The 15,952-nt window shown below is 54.7% G+C and overlaps 1 protein-coding gene across 5 annotated transcripts in view; it reads right to left on the bottom strand.

Moving 5' to 3' along the window:
- Positions 1-6,683: 6,683 nt before the first annotated feature.
- NECAB2 (N-terminal EF-hand calcium binding protein 2) overlaps positions 6,684-15,952 on the bottom strand; it is a 35,570-nt gene continuing 26,301 nt past the window's right edge. For 3 of the 5 annotated variants that reach the window (XM_054534201.1, XM_054534199.1, XM_054534200.1), the window contains 6 exons: positions 15,078-15,196; positions 14,787-14,866; positions 12,152-12,205; positions 11,099-11,211; positions 8,670-8,747; positions 6,684-7,136 (listed from right to left, as the gene is read on the bottom strand). In XM_054534201.1, coding sequence (XP_054390176.1) covers positions 6,944-7,136; positions 8,670-8,747; positions 11,099-11,211; positions 12,152-12,205; positions 14,787-14,866; positions 15,078-15,196 — 637 coding nt within the window. In that variant the 3' untranslated portion in view covers positions 6,684-6,943. Of the gene's footprint in view, positions 7,137-7,520; positions 7,613-8,669; positions 8,748-11,098; positions 11,212-12,151; positions 12,206-14,786; positions 14,867-15,077; positions 15,197-15,952 lie in introns of all 5 variants that reach the window. The other 2 variants (XM_024233684.2, XM_054534202.1) reach the window with 1 other exon arrangement.

Here is a 15,952-nt window from a genome sequence, read left to right as displayed (position 1 = left end):
TCTGGAGGCCAGGAGTCTGACATCACGTGTCATTAGGGCCATGCTCCCTCTGTGGGCTCTAGGGGAGGCTCCCTCCTGTCTCTTCCCCAGTTCTAGGGGTGGCCCGCACTCCTTGGCTTGTGGTTGCCTCACTGCAGTGTGTGCTCTTGTCTTCATGTGACTGTCGCCTGTGTATCCTCTGTGTCCAAATCTCTCTCTTAAAAAGATACCCATCATTAAGTGAGCTCCTCCCACCCCCGTATGTAGTATGATCTCATCTTAAGTTGACTGCATCTTGTATTAATTAGGACCCACAAAGATGCAATTTCCAAATAAGGTTATGTTCACAGGTTCCGGGGGTTCAACCTCAACTGATGTTTCTGGGAGACAAGATTCAATCCATAAAAGGGAGCTAGGGGCTGACGCCCAGATAATTGGCTTTGGAGTGTCAGGACCAAGGGTGTCAGGCAAGGATCTGCACAGGGATGGGAGGCCCAGAAGGGAGTGGGAGGAGGCATGGCTGGTGATGGTGATGGACTCAAGCGGTCCTTTGGCCAGGGCGCAGGAAATGCCGGAATTCTGCCCTTGGCTGGGAGAGGCCCAAGGAGATGTATGCCCGGAACAGGCCACACCGCCACGCACTTGGCTCATGCCCCACAGAGGGTGGATGACTCCAAGGAAACTGTGCTTTCCCTCCCACCAGCCGGACCCAAGGAGGCTGGAAGTCAAGTGGACTGTCTGCTCTGTAGTTCTCCCCGGTGGCCTCCCCAGTTCTGGGACAAGGGGTCACACTGGCAGCAGAGAGCGAGAGGAGACGAGGTTTGCTTCCAGGGCCTGGGTAAAGAAAAGGAGGTAGCTGGGCGCAGTGGCTCACACCTGTAATCCCAGCACTTTGGGAGGCTGAGGCGGGCAGATCACTTGAGGTCAGGAGCTTGAGAACCAGCCTGGCCAACATGGTGAAACCCCGTCTCTACTGAAAATACAAAAAAATTAGCCGGGCATGGTGGGGGGCACCTGTAATCCCAGCTACTCGGGAGGCTGAGGCAGGAGAATCGTTTGAACCTGAGAGGTGGAGGTTGCAATGAGCTGAGATGGTGCCACTGCCCTCCAGCCTGGGTGACAGAGCAATATTCCATCTCAACAACAATAACCAAAAAAAAAAAAAAAAGGGAGAGGAGGGTAGGACATGGAGAGGCAGACAGGGACCCAACTGCTCCTTTGCGTCCTACCTGGCATTGACCCTGCACAGGCCCCGGTTGCTAGATTCAGTTCAGGCCACGCTTCTCTGCCTTGGGACATCCTCCTAGAAGCCAGCAGTGCCAGACTCAGGGGAGGGTGGGGCTGACATTTGAGGATGCCTTCCTCAGGGTAGGCAGTAGGCCAGGCTTTTCCTGCTGTCACGTGGTGTAATGCACGTGACTGTGCAAGGCTGGCGGTGACGGGTCCATATTTATTTCAGCTTGTCCCCATGCATGAATTTTCAAAATGGAGATACAAGGTGTATACCATAAAGATTCACTTCTTTAAAGTGTACAATCTAGTGATTTTTAGTGCGCTCACAGAGCTGTGCAGCCGCCCCACTAATTCTAGTCCGTTTTCGTCACCTCCAGAAGAAACTCAGTGCCCATTAGTAGTCACCCCCCATTTCTCCCTCCCTCGGCTCCCAGCAACTGTGCAGCTGCGCTCAGTCTCTGGGTTTGCCTGTTACGGGCACGCCCTCTGAACAGCCTCACATGTATGTGGGCCTTTGTGTCTGCCTCCTTGGACCTAGCATAATGTTTCTAGACGTGCCCATTTTACAGGTTAGACAACTGAGGCTTGGAAAAATCCAGGCTGCGTGTCCTGCAAGGTACAGAGATCAGATCAGAACTCATTTGGGGTTAAATTCTTTTCCTTCCCACTCTACATGCCACGCTGAGGAGACACCAGAGTCGGGGGGCAGGGGGTGGGAATAGGTGCCTGGCCCTGGGGCTCCTGTAGCCTGGCTGCTGGGGGATGGGAGAAGTGTGGCTGCAGGTGTAGACTCTGACCCTGTGGGGGTATTGGGAGGGTACCCAGGACCTTTCTTCAATGTCTGACCAACCCCACCATGACCTGTCACACCCTATGTTCAAGGCCCACAGCATCTTCCCAGGCAAGGGCCTTGGGAATTGGGACACGTGTGGGCATATTGCTTTTTTTTTTTTTTGATGGAGTCTCACTCTATCTCCAGGCTGGAGTGCAGTGGTACGATCTCAGCTCACTGCAACCTCCCCCTCCTGGATTCAAGCAATTCTCCTGACTCAGCCTGGGATTACAGACACCTGCCACCATGCCTGGGTAATTTTTGTATTTTTAGTAGAGACGGGGTTTTGCCATGTTGGCCAGGCTGGTCTTGAACTCTTGACCTCAGGTGATCTACCTGCCTCAGCCTCCCAAAGTACTGGGATTACAGGTGTGAGCCACTATGCTAGGCCTTTTGTTGTTGTTGTTTTTTGGAAGAGCGTCTCACTGTGTTACTGAGGCTACAGTGCAGTGGCACTATCACTGCTCACTGCAGCCTCCAACTCCCAGGCTCAAGTAATCCTCCTGCCTCAGCCCCCTGAGTAGCTGGGACCACAGGCATGCACCACTGTGCCCAGCTAATTTTTGTGTATTTTTTTTTAATAGAGTCAGGGTCTTACTATGTTTGCCCAGGCTGGTCACGAACTCCTGGCCTCCCAAACTGTTGTAATTACAGGCGTGAGCCACTGCACTGAGCCCAGATTGCTGTAATGGAGAATTTATCACCCTGGAGTGAGAGGTGAGGCTGAATAGTCATTCATTTCTTATTTATACCCGCCTGCTTCCTAAAGGGCTCTGTAACCCTGGCCAGGAAGGCTGGGGCTGTGCTATTTATGGAGAGTCCTGAGATATCAAAGTGTGGCGGGGTGACGGTTATGCCATCAAAGAAGGCTGCGTGTGAAGTGGCTTTGGAGTTGGACCATTGGTCTTGAACACTGGGTTTGCCATTTGCTATCTCAAAGCCTTGGGAAGTGTGTGAACCTTTTTGCAGAATCAGTTTCCCTACCAGCAAAATGGAACAGGCTTACTCTGTACAAAGCAGGTCTCTTGTGAGGATTAAAGACGATGATGGATCCAGAGTAGCTGATGGGATACCTCACACACAATGGAGACCCAAGCAATGTAGTTTTATTCCCAGAAGACCAAGGTCGTGATTGGCAAAGGGGCACCTGAGTTTCCTGGGAGCCAAGGGAAAAAGGGAAAAGGGAAGTACGACGAGGTGAGGACTCATCCCAAAGCAGGAAAGCAGCTCAGGAGGCAAGTGCACTGGCACTCAATGCTAAGAGGTGATAGTGGGGGTTTTTAAGGGGTGACTGACTATCACTACTCAGGACAAAGGCTTCTATCTCGATTCTATGACAGGTCGATGTGATCCTCCCATGACTGGATGCAAATTATCACAACGCAAGGACACAGCTCATGCAATCACAGTGGTAGAAGCTGGGATCTCACCTTCCAGCCAGATGTCCTCAGGGGCCAGGTGACAGTGTGTAGGGCTTCCAGCACACGGGCTCTGGGGCTGGCAGATGACTTGACTCTGCCTGCCACTTACCAGCTATGTGGCCTCGGCAAAACCTGTTCCTAGGATGGTGACTGCAGGAAATCCCTGCCAGCGCTCTCCTCGGGCTCTGCACGCTTCCTCTGGATGTTTTCCAGCCTTCCAGTTCAGACCTTTTTGTCCTTTTCTGAAATGAAGCTGTGGACAGCCTCTCCCTCCCAGGATGGCTGTGAGTCTGAGCTGAGGTCCTTGCAAAGCCCTCGACACAGAGTGTGTCCTGTTGCAGCATCTGGCCAAGGGTGACAGCGGTGTGTCAGTGTGGAGAGTCAGAAGTGACAGCTTTGAACATGACCCGGTGATGCTTCATAGTGCAAATGCCCTGTGCTCCCGCTCTGAGCATGGTAGGCTGCAGAGGAGACCTCTTTCCCTTGGCTCAGGGGCCCAGTCCAGGGCACTGCTGGCCCTAAGCGCCTCAGGAGGAGTTGCCCACCCACAGATGCTTCCTAGGGACAAGTGGCAGGTTTTGAACCGGGCCTGGTGAGTATGCAGCTCTACCGGCTAAGTACAGATGGTGAACTGTTTTTGAGAGTGATTTGAGATTCTTAAACATTGAAATGCAACTCACATAGCGTAAAACTAACCATCTTAAAGCATAGGATTCAGTGGCCTTTAGTACATTTGCAATGCTACGTCACCATTACTTCCCTCTAGTTCTAGAACATTCCATCCCAAGGAAAGCCCCCTGCGCATTAGCCGTCCCTCCCCTTTTCCTCTTCCCCATCCTAGAGGCAGCCACTCTGTGCTTTCTGTCTACGTGGATTTGCTTATTCTGGATGTTTCATGTAAGTGGAATATTAGATGCCGTCTGTTGTGTCTGCCTGCCTTTACTCAGTGTGGGGTTTTCGAGTCACCGACAGCCCAGTCCTTCACTCCTGTTGATGACAGAATGATAAACTGTTTGGAGAGACCGCATTTGTTTATGCCTTTATTGGCTGATGAATATTTGGATAGTTTCTACCTTGTGGCTATTGTGAATAGTGCTGTTATGAGTACGTGGGCTAAGTAAGTGTTTGGATGCCTTTTTCCATTTCAGGTAGAGTATATCCCTAGACGTGGAATTGCTGGGATACGGTACTTCTACGGGATACGGTACTTCGCCATTAGCATTTGGAGGAACCTGATTCTGATCTTAATGGGTTAATCTGAAGCCGTTCTTCCTCGTGGGTTGATGCTGTGTGGCGCAGGGGTTAGGCACAGAACTCTGGGTTTGGATCTGACTTGAGCCACTTACTTGCTGTGTGACCTCTGGTGAGTTGCTTGCCCTGTCTGTCTCCATCTCACCCCCCGCCAAGAGCAGGACAGCATAGGGAGCATGGAGGGAGATGGGCCTGCCAAGTGCCTGACTGTGCCAGGCTCTGAAGTGTGAATTAAGTGGGAGCTCTTAGAGCTTTTAGGCTTGAAACATGTTCTTGTGACAGCTCATCCCCAGCCACTCAGGTTCTGAGGGGTCCCCCGAAGGCTTTCAGTGCACATGGGCTGCAATCAGCAGAGATATCACCCCCCATGGAGGGCTGGGCAGATGTGACATGTGGGAGGGGAACAGGGCCGGCTAAAGGAGGTTCCTCAGTTGTACCCCGGAAAGCCTTAGCCCTTGAGAATGTTGTTCTTAAAATAGCTGAGCTGGTTGGAATGTACCAGCCTTGTGGGTGGGGCAGGAGGAGCCTGTAAGTGGCATTCTCGTGTGCCAGGCAGTGAAGCCCCTGATCCTTCAAGGGAGGGGTCTTTTCCCCACTTTACAGGTGAGAAAACAGGTCCTGAGAGGCTGGTATAGGGACATTCAGCTTGGAGACATATAGATGGTTCTTGAACCCCTTTTCTTTTCTTACAAGCTCATGTCGTGTTTTGCCGGTTTTGCAGTGGCGGGCATCACACCCCGCAAGGAGGTGGCAGGACCCAAGGGGGAGGGACCTGCCCTGGGAACAGGGCTTCAAAGCTCCTGGAAACCACAGGGGGCTGGACAGTGTGGGCAGGGACCTCGCTGGGTGGCGAGTGTTAATAACCACATGTGGCGCTGGCCAGCCCTCCAGGCTCTGCGCAGGAGGTAGAAAGGTGCCCATTCTGGGTCCTGCCCCTTCCCCCCTAGGGCTCCCCGCTGTGCCCCGGCCTGTGATGGTCTTGGCTCTGCCCTGTTTTAGGAGAGAGACCCACCACTCTCTTTGTCCTTTGAACTTTTGTGTGTGATTTGTTTTGAGACAGTCTCACTCTGTTGCCTAGGGTGCAGTTGTGTGATCTCGGCTCCCTGCAACCTCCACCTCCTGGGTTCAAGTTATTCTCCTGCCTCAGCCTCCCAAGTGGCTGGGATTACAGGCGTGAACCATCATACCCGGCTAATTTTTAGTAGAGACGAGGTTTCACCGTGTTGGCCAGGATGGTTTGAAACTCTTGACCTCAGGTGTTCCACCGGCCTCGGCCTCCCAAAGTGCTGGGATGACAGGTTGAGCCACTGCACTGGGCTGTGAGTGACTGACTTCTTTGCTGCTAACCAGGACTGAGAAATAGGAAGAAGTTACAAAGCTTCCAGAATAAGACTTAAGACATGATTTCCAGTTCATAGGTGGGGTCTCCTGCTGTGTTGAATGGCTAATGCACAGCTGTGCCAGGAAGTATTCACCCGTCCCTGGAGCGTCCTGCCTGGTGAGAGCGTCTGTGTTGGGCCACACTGCGTGGTCTGTGCCAACCATGTGATTTATGGTGGGGTGTTGAGCCATGAGGTGTCAGCCGTGTATGCGTCACTGAACCCCAGTAAGACTCGGGACTACATCCCTGATTGGTGATGCTCTATCCGCTGAAGCTGGGAGGGTTCAGTGCTATGGGCCTTTACTGGTAGCCCTGTGCCTGGCCCCCACTCCGGGAGCCTCTTTCTTTGCTGGATTTTGTCTGTCATCTACCCTGACTGTGACTGACAGGTGTGCCCAGTCCTTTGAATTACTGACCTGAGGGTAGGTGTGGTGCTGAGCTCCTGAATAGGCATGAGCCTAGTTACCAAATACCACATAGAGTGACCACCACCATTTTAGGGTTCGGAAAACTGAGGCTGGGAGCACTCGAAGGTTCCCTGGCCCCCTGCTGTTGTCAACCAGGAAACAGACACAGAGCACACAGCCCTTCCCAACCAGGGTTTATTTGGCGCCTGGGCACAGTGGCGGCTGCCTGGCTAGCTTGGGCACTACAGGGTCACGACTCCTACCAGGTAGAAGAATGTCACGGAAGAGGGCAGGGCGTGGTGAGTGTGGGTCATGCGTGGCCGTGTGAGGGTTGGGGGAGAGGCCAGGAGGCAGGGGTGCTGGCTCCAGGAAGCTGCCCCCTTCACCCACAACCTTGGGCTTCACCAGGACCTGGCAGCGCAGACACTGCTTTGCCTTCTCAGGTTGGGGCAGGGGAGGCCTCCTTCACTTCACAGCAGGGACACACCTTCTTGTGGAGGATGGATTGAAAAGAAGCTTCTGCACCAAAGTTTCTAGAAAACAGGGGATTTCCTTCACAAGCAGAAGGGCTGGTGGGCTCCTCCACGGGCCTCTGGGAGGCTGTCAGTCTTGTCCCACCGTGCACCAAGCAGCTAGGAGGAGAGAGACACGTTAGAGAGAGGATTGCCAACGTGGGCAGCCTCGTAGCTGGTGGTGGTCGTCTTGAAGGGCAGGTGGGGGGATGGCTTTGAGTCCTTGCTAGTCACCCCGGTGCAAACCACACACCTGGGAAATTCAGTCTGGCTTGGAAGTAGGGGGCCGTGGAGGGGGTGCTCTGGTGCAAGCTCTGGCCGGCATACCTGTATGTGGGGCCACCTCAGGGCTGGCTCTGAGCCTGGAGCCTGGCATTGGTGTCAGGAGCTCACAGTGGGCCCACAGCAAGCAGGCAAGTCCCCGGGAGATAGGGGGCAGCCTCTAGGCTCTTGCCCTTCTCTCCAGTCAGGTGGCCACTGCGGTTCCAAGCCTTCGCCCCCTACCTGGCACCGAGATCCTAGAGAGGGCCTCAGGCTGGCTCAGTGTATCCACCTTGACGTGCCGGAAAGCCTTACACACAGGGCTTTGCAGGTGCCTGTGACACAGGGATACGCGTTAGTCAGGGATGGCAGGAGTGGAGCTCCACGTGTGGATCCCCTGTTAATCCTAGCTCTGCCCAAAATGGGGAGCTTATCAATCAGCACGGGGGGGGGGGGGTCTGTGGACTCAGAGCCTTTGTGGGAAGGTGAGGGAGTGCCCAGGGAGGCTGACTCTGGGGTGGGCAGTGAGCTTCTCTTTTCCCTGTGAGCCATATATGGGCAGCGGGATCCCCTTCTTCAGTGCCCAGAGCCTCTACCTCCCCCTTTACCCTAGGAGGAAGAGTGGGGCCATCCTCTGGCTGTGACCCATGACAACACAGAAGCTGCAAAGGGTTTTAGTCCCTCGTTTTATGAGTCACTGAAGTACAGACAGGGAAGGGATACCCTCACTTCTGACAGCCCCTGTTCCCACTGGGGTCCTGAGTTTGTCTGCAAACTGAGTGTTTACCAGGGAAGCAGGAGATGGGGGCATGGGCTACCCCTAGGCCCCGCTTCCGGCCTGGCTTCCTGCCTGTGGGGTCTGGCGCATCAGAAATAGTCTCCACCCAGAGTGTGGAAGAACCTGTCCCAGATGTGCTCTGAGCAGAGGACAAAGGCCTAAAGCCCATCAGAGCTGATGACACCCTACCCCATCTCCCTCCCTAGTACCAGGCACGCAGCTGGAGGGGAGGTTAGTTGCTGGAACAATTGATCACATGGGGACTGAGTTACCTTCTAGGTCAGGCCCTCAACTCTACAGGGTGGTAAAGAAGGCAGTGCCTCACCCCCCAGGGGTGTTCCAGGAGGACAAGCTGCTCTAGGGGCACAGAAGCAACCCTGGGGAAAGCAGGAGAGCCCAGCTGAGTGTGGTGGGGGCTCTCACTACCCCCCAAGAGCTCCTGCCTCTGCCTTCCACCGGGGTTTACTGAGGAAAGCATGCCAGGGGGTAGATGCCTTGGGAATCTGCTCACTGGACTCAGCATTACCCTCCCCTCCAAGGATGCCTGGCTCCAGGAAGACAGTCCCCACCCTTCCCTCTGTCCCCTCACCTGCTGTGGGGACCCAGCATCTCACCTCTTCCATGCCTCCTCTGTGTCCCAGAACTCATAGATGACAAAGGTGAAGCCGTCCAAGAGCCTCATGGCAGTGATGCTGCAAAAGGAGATTGGGGGCAGGGGGAGGCTGGAGCTCAACCGAGGCCACCTCAGTGCTGCTCCCCTGGGGTGGCCTGAGGCCCACCACTATACACAACGGCTGCCTTCAACGTTTCTTCCTGTCTTGACCTCCATTGAGACGCGACAGGGTGACCCCACCACAGGGAATAAGGCCTGGCTTCTTATAGTGGCCAATAGCTATTTGTTAAATAGAATCAATGCAAATAGTTTTTCTTTTGAGACAGGGCCTCACTCTGTTGCCCAGGCTGGAGTGCAGTGGCGCAATCACTTCAGCCTTCCAAGTAGCTGGGACTAGAGGTGTTCACCACTCGGCCTAATTCAAAAAATGTCCTAGTAGAGATGGGGCCTTGCTATGTTCCCCATGCTGGTCTTGAACTCCCGGGCTCAGGCAGCCTTCTCGCTGTGGCTTCCCAAAGTGCCAGGATTGCAAACTTCAGTCACTGTGCCCAGCTGAAATGTCATGTTAAAGTGTGAACGTTTATTTAAACAAAACCAGTTGGCTAGATGTGATGGTTCACGCCTGTAATCCCAGAACTTTGGGAAGATTACTTGAGGCCAGGAGTTCAAGACCAGCCTAGCCAACATGGCAAAACACTGTCTCTTAAAAAAAATAAATACAAAAACTTGCTGGGCCTGGTGGCACATGACTGTAATCCCAGCGATGCAGGACACTGAGGCATGAGACTCACTTAAACCCTCTGGGGGGAGGCGGCAGTGAGCTGAGCTTCCACTACTCCACTCACACTCCTCTTTTGAGATTTGGTCTCAAAAAATAAAACCTTATCTTTACAAATCAAAGCATCTTCCTTCTACTTGTCCTCTCATTTAATCCTTGCAACAACCCCACTGCACTGTACCTGACCTGACCAAAGGAGGCGGAGGGGAGGGGGTGTTGGGCCACAGAGGAAGGGGCTGCAGGCAAGTCCCCAGTTGCTCTATGGGACCCAGGGGACAGCACTCACCTCATTTTAAAGGCGCAGATAGTCTATGCCACCCCAGAATCCTCTCTGCAAGTGCACTACAATGAGGAAGCCCCAAGTGACCATAAAGGGGGGCCAAGAGCTGGGGGTGAGGGGCAACAGTGCTCATCCTGGAAGGAGGGGGCCGGGCTGGATTCCGTCTTGGGGCAGACACACCTCCATGCAGCTTTAGGTGCACCGTGCCTGGCAAGTGAAATCTCACCAGGCTCTCCAGGCTTGCCGTCTCCAACTCAACAAACCAGAGCCTCTAGGACCACCTTGCCTCCTCTCCGCAGTGCATCGGGGTGGCCCTACTTCACCCTGAGGCCTCCCACTTACTCATGTAATGGAAAAAGATCAAGTCTGGCCCCTGCTCCTGTGCAGTCTGTCCTCCTGGAGGGGAGGACACCATCCTGGCTACTTACTCAAGCATGGTCCCTTGTGGCCACCCCAGGTCTTGGCAACAGCCACACTCCTGCCCAGGCTGCTCCTCCCCTACTACAGGTCAGGCTGTTGTCACTTACGCCTCAGTGCACAGGGGGCCCAAGAAGACCCCTCCCGAAGACCCTGTGCTAAGACTTGGCCCGCCTGGTTCACAGCCGTGCCCCCAGGCAATGGGGTGAATGAATGTGTGCTCTGGGGATGGAAGAAAGCCCTAGAAAGGGAGGGAGTTGGGCACAGCCTTGGTATAGAAATGGGGGGCGGGGGGCCACTACCAGCAAGAACAAAGGGCTGTTGTCTTCTACAGACCCCTCCGCTCTGGCCATGGCCACGTGGCTTAGCTTTACCAAGGAGCTACAGCAGCCTGGGGGGATGAACGGGAATTTAAAGGTAAGGCCGCTTGCCCCGCCCTGGACATCTCGGCACATCGTGGGAAGGAGGGGACGAATGGCGACTACATTGCTGCGGCATTTCCCTTCAGCCTCACCGACTCCCCTTTCCTTCCTCGGTGGTTAACCGAGCACATGCTACATTCTGGGCCTGGTGTTAAGTGTGCAGCAACTCCTGCGAGAGCAACAGCTGAGGCTGACTGAGCGCGCGGAGCACACCAGGCCCAGCTGGAGCCCTTCACACTTGAGTTTCACGCACTTGATTATATATGCATTCATGATCACCCCAGCAAGGAGTCCTGTGGGTGGCCCCCCTTTACAGATGAGTCAGCTGATACCAGAGAGATGAAGGCGCCCGCCACATGTGCATGGCTGGGAGGAATCTCAGTACAGACCTGAACCCAGTTCTTGTGCACCCAGCTATGTGTGTCCCTGGGGTGCGACTCGTACTTAGGGGTAAGCCTAGTCCTACCCTGTTCCTCCACTGCCAGGCAGAGCTCCCTGCCACCATCCCACCCACGCCTCGACAGCTCACTCACTGGAAGCAGTTCCTCGCTCCAGTGGTCTCCCGCAGATACTGGCGCAGAGAGTCCAGAAACTCGCTCAGTTGCTCGGGGCACACGGCCATCTCCTGCCGGACCAGCTGTAGGTGCTGCCGGGTCACAGCAGGAGTCAGTGTGGGGCTCCATGCAAGGCCTTCTCCCTAAACACCCCATCCGGCCCCCATGACCTCCCTTCCTTGGTCAAAATAAAATAACCCTCCCCCACTTTTCATTCTTACCCATGAATGTATAAGAATAGACTAAAAATGGGCTAAGAAAGGACTAGAACCTCAAGAGCCCAGGGCAGAAGTAGCCCCCACAAATGGGGAAAACAGACGAGGTTGTTTACAGAGGCCCCACCCATGTCCATAGCCGCCTGCACAGCCTCCAGGGCCTGGAGACACAGCACATCCACTGACAAGAAAAACTCATAGTTGATGGACTCAGCATTTTCACATCACTGTCTGGCTGACCACTTTGCTCTAGGCCAAACTTTTTTTGGATCAAAGTCCAGGAACCTCTGGGCCAGGTGCGGTGGCTCACGCCTGTAATCTCAGCACTTTAGGAGGCCAAGGTGGGCGGATCATGAGGTCAGGAGTTCGAGACCAGCCTGACCAACATGGTGAAACCCTGTTGGTCTCTACTAAAAATACAAAAAAAATGAGCCAGGCATGGTGGCACGCACCTGTAATCTCAGCTACTCAGGAGGCTGAGGCAGGAGAATCACTTCAGCCCGGGAGGCAGAGGTTGCAGTAAGCTGACATCGCACCACTGCACTCCAGCCTGGGAGATAGAGTGAGACTCCATCTCAAAAAAAAAAAAAGAGAAGAAAAAAAAAAAAGGTCCAGGGAGCCTCAAGAAATACCCCTGGAGTCAGTGGGGTGGCTGCTGGGCCAGGGCAGGGTCTGGGGGCCAAGTGCTGGGCTACATCTCCCCTCATGGTGGTCCAAGCAGGGAGAGGGGGGTCAGGGGCATTGAGCCACTTGGATCTTGGCAGTCCTGGCGTGGGCAGGGATGTGGTCCCAGGAGAGAGGTGGGAAGGGGCCTCACCGTGGTGGTGCCGTCTTCATCTGACAGGCGTTGCTGCAGGTCGAACCACAGTGCCTGAAACAATCCAGCACACAGTGATGCTAGACCCAGAGCCCTACTCCGCCCCAGGGCCAGGAGCTCTGGGATCCCTGGGGCTACTGGGAGCTCCCAGGGACCCGGCCCTGTTGCACAGGGCTGGGAGACCAACCCTAGGAAGTGGCAGAGACTCCCTCTGGCCCTGGCATCTGCGGGCAATGGGAGGCAGAGAAGCCCAGGTGATCCACTGCAGAGGGCCTAAGGGGGGCCTAAAACATGTTGCTGGGGTGAGGATGGCTTGAGAGAAGCAGCAATGAGGACTCCAGAGGCCTGAGTCCAAGATGCTGGGGTTTGCCACAATGATGAGCAACAGCCCTTAGAGTCCCTGTAACTTACAATTCACCCCAAATCATAACCCCCAGCACCTCAGGGATCTAATGGGGTGGCCTGTTCTCTCTGGCCTTCCCCAGGCTCTGGTTTACAAATACACAATCTTCCAGACTCCCCAGGGAAGGTGCTGCCCCACTGTAAGTTTCAGTCTCCAGGAACCACATCTGCTCTGTTCACCCATGCCTGGTGGCTACACAGGGCCGAGCCCTCACAGATGATCAACAGTCACTATGTCACGGCAGAGAACCCCAGCTCTGAAGGCACGAAGACATGTGTCAGTCAGAGCTTGGGTCTGAACCCAGTGTCTCTACCTGATGCACAGGCTCATGCTGCTGCTTCCTCTGGCTTGGGCACCCCACTAACCACCTCTTCTGTGGCTATCTCTGTCCATCCTCAATGAGGACAGACCATCTATGGGGTTACACAGGGCACAGGTAAAGCACACTGGCTAATAAGGAAAACAGCAGCAGGTGGATGAGTCTGTGCAGTCACCACCGTGACATTCTAAATGTTTGAGCAAGGGACCTTGCACACTCATTTTGCACTGGACTCTGTAGTAGCTGATCCTGGCAAGGGTATTGCCTTCTGGGGGCACACAGCATGAACACGCCTTGGTAAGTGGTGAAGGTGTGCCTGGCAGGAACAAGTCTGTTTCCACGGTTTTACAAGCATACGTGAGGAGTCGTGCAGGGCTGGGGCTGGAAGAGCCATAGGACGATGAGGAGAGGCACTGTGGCCCCCGTATCTGCCCCATTCTTCTCCCAGCCAGCGGCCCCTAGAGTCTCCATCCTTCCAGCCCACAGGCAGCTCAGGTTGGCCTGTGAAGGGCGGGGCCTGAAGCCAGGCCCGGATTGGCCCCTGCTGACCGCCCGGGCCAATTAGAGGCTGGGGAGGAGGACCTGGTCCCACCCCGTCTCCAGGACGCCCAGGTACTCCGTGGTTACCAGCCAGCCTGGTTGTTAGGGCGACGGTGCTCTAAAAATAAGCTTCAAAGAGTCTCCCTCCCGAGGCGCCCGCTGAGTTGTTATGACAACCGGGCCACGGGGTCCCCTCCGAGCCGCTCCCGCAGCTGGCTTCAGGAAGGGGGTAACGCCACCTCAGCCTCATCCCTGCAGGAGGGAAGTTTGAGCTTCCTCCCTCGGACTTCGTTCCACGTCAGCCTCTGTCTCCCTCCGTGTGGGGAGCCCCTTGTTCCTGCCCCCATGAATTCCTCAGAACCCCCAAACTAAAAGTAGCAACACCCTTTACAAAGGGTGTAAAAAAAAAAATACACAAAAGTAGGAGAAACATAAAACCGCCTCAATCCCAGGGTTCTGAGAGCTCAGTTACCTTGGCTTATGTGGGTATACGGGTGTGGTGTGTGCATGTGGATAGGTTTGGGTAAGAGAATGCCTCATAATAATTGCTAACATTGCTAATATTAAATGCAAGCTACAGCACCCGGCCCTGTGCTAAACCAGAGACATCATTTTGGTTCATCCTAACGACACCCCTATGAGGGTGGGGTCCCATGCTCCAGGTTATCTTCTTGATGATCAGAGGAGGAATCTGAGCCTCAGAGAGGACGAGTCCCTGGCCCAGGGTCACACAGCTATGAAGTGGCACAACCAGAATTCTGACTGATACCTGAGCCCATCTGTCTGTAGGCCCTAAGACAAACTTTTCTTTCCACCAAATGGTCATATTGTGAGCACTCTATCCCAAGTCATGAAACATTCTCTGAAAATGTTTTCTGTAAGGGCTGTGCCATTTTCTATCACCTGTGGACGTCCCATATCACACTTAATACATTTGCTACTGCTGGTCACTTCCTTCCTTGTTTCGAAACTCTCCGGAATCATCATGTCTCTCTCTTGTCCTGGGGCTGCCTTTTTGCCAATACCTGCACCAGCCACTTCAGAGCAAAGTCTCCTTGAAGCTAGGGCCTTGCAACACGGGACCCTGCTGACCACCCTCTGCTCCTGGAGCTGCTCCTGCTGCCTGCCGGCCCACCCGACCCCCCGACACTCTCTCCCCAGGTGCCCCCTCCTTGGGCCTGAACACCACGAGCATCCCCCGGGGTTTGATCCTTAGCTTCGTCCTCGGCAGCTCCACGCCCCACCTGGGGGATGTCTTTTTCATGGTTCCCTGGCTCCTCTGCAGCCCAGACTTTTGTCCTGAACTCCAGGCCTAACTCTGCACTCCCTCAGGGGTTGGAAGGAGCAGAGGCGGGGGTCAGGCCAGGGCTTACTTTGCTCTCCAGCCTCCCAATCAGCTCTGCCAAGCGGCTGATCTGGGCTTCCAGACCCTCTTCCTTTGCATCCTCAGTGGCTGCGGTAGAGAAAGAGACACACAGACTTCAGTGGTGGAGACACACAGACTTCAGTGGTGGGCAGGGCGAGGGCTTCGGGGGGAAGCTGGAAACACCCAGCCCCTCCAGGGGTGTCAGACTTGCTCATCTCCCCAGTCCCTGTCAGAGGACTCTCAGAACTCCTCGGGACCCCTGGCCAGTACCCCCACCAGGGCCCCCACTTTCTCTCACCAGATGGAAGGCTCTTGCCTTGTTCCATAGCCATGAGCTTGTGGTTGGGGGCAGAGGCGGGAGTGGGGCTTCCATACCAGGTCTGTGCCACGCTGTGGCTGGGTTTGCTGTGGTTCTGTCTGCAGTTTGGATGGGAATACACACAGACTATGACGGTGGCTTCAGGGCCCTTACCACTTCCAGCAGCTTCAACAGGCATTTTTAAGCACCGACAGTGGGCTCACACATGCACAGAACTTGCATCATGGCCTTTGTTTTGACAGAGGAGGAAATGAGGTTCTTAAAGCAGGTGACTCAGCCAGGGTCATGCAGGTAGCTGGGCAGAGCTGGGATTTGAATTCAGCTCCATTCTAGGACCCCACGGCCCAGGACTTTTCCCCAAGAGATTCAGTTCCAGGGTGAGGCTGAGTCAGGTGCCCAACCCCACCCTAACAGCTCAAAGCTTTCGGGCACCTGTAGAGCCCAAGCTGTGGAGTGACCAAGTCCCCCTCCCTCCCTCATAATAAGCCCATTTAATGTTTGGTGCCCTCTGGGATGGGGGACCTGGTTTCAAGACCCCCCTCCAACACATACACATAAAAGTGAGACCTAAAGAGACATTGACAGTCGGGATGTAGCAGGACAGAAACTGTGATCCTGACCTGGGACTGGCCCCATCTGGCCCTGGACACCCCTCTCCTGTGCATACTCATGTGCATACACACCCCTGCGTGCCCTGACGGGCACAGCTAGCCACAGGCAGACAGACACAGACACACACACACACACGCACACTGCTCACCTTGCACTGTGTCCAGCACATAGTAGGGACTCAAAAAATGCTCAGTGAATGACCAAATCCTCCCATGCAAAAGGATGCTGAAAAGCTCCCGGCA

The sequence above is a fragment of the Pongo abelii genome, chromosome 18 (genome assembly GCF_028885655.2).
Source record: "Pongo abelii isolate AG06213 chromosome 18, NHGRI_mPonAbe1-v2.0_pri, whole genome shotgun sequence".
Taxonomy (NCBI): domain Eukaryota; kingdom Metazoa; phylum Chordata; class Mammalia; order Primates; family Hominidae; genus Pongo; species Pongo abelii.
Note: the sequence above shows the minus strand (reverse complement) of the source record. Positions and strands in the feature narration are given on the sequence as shown.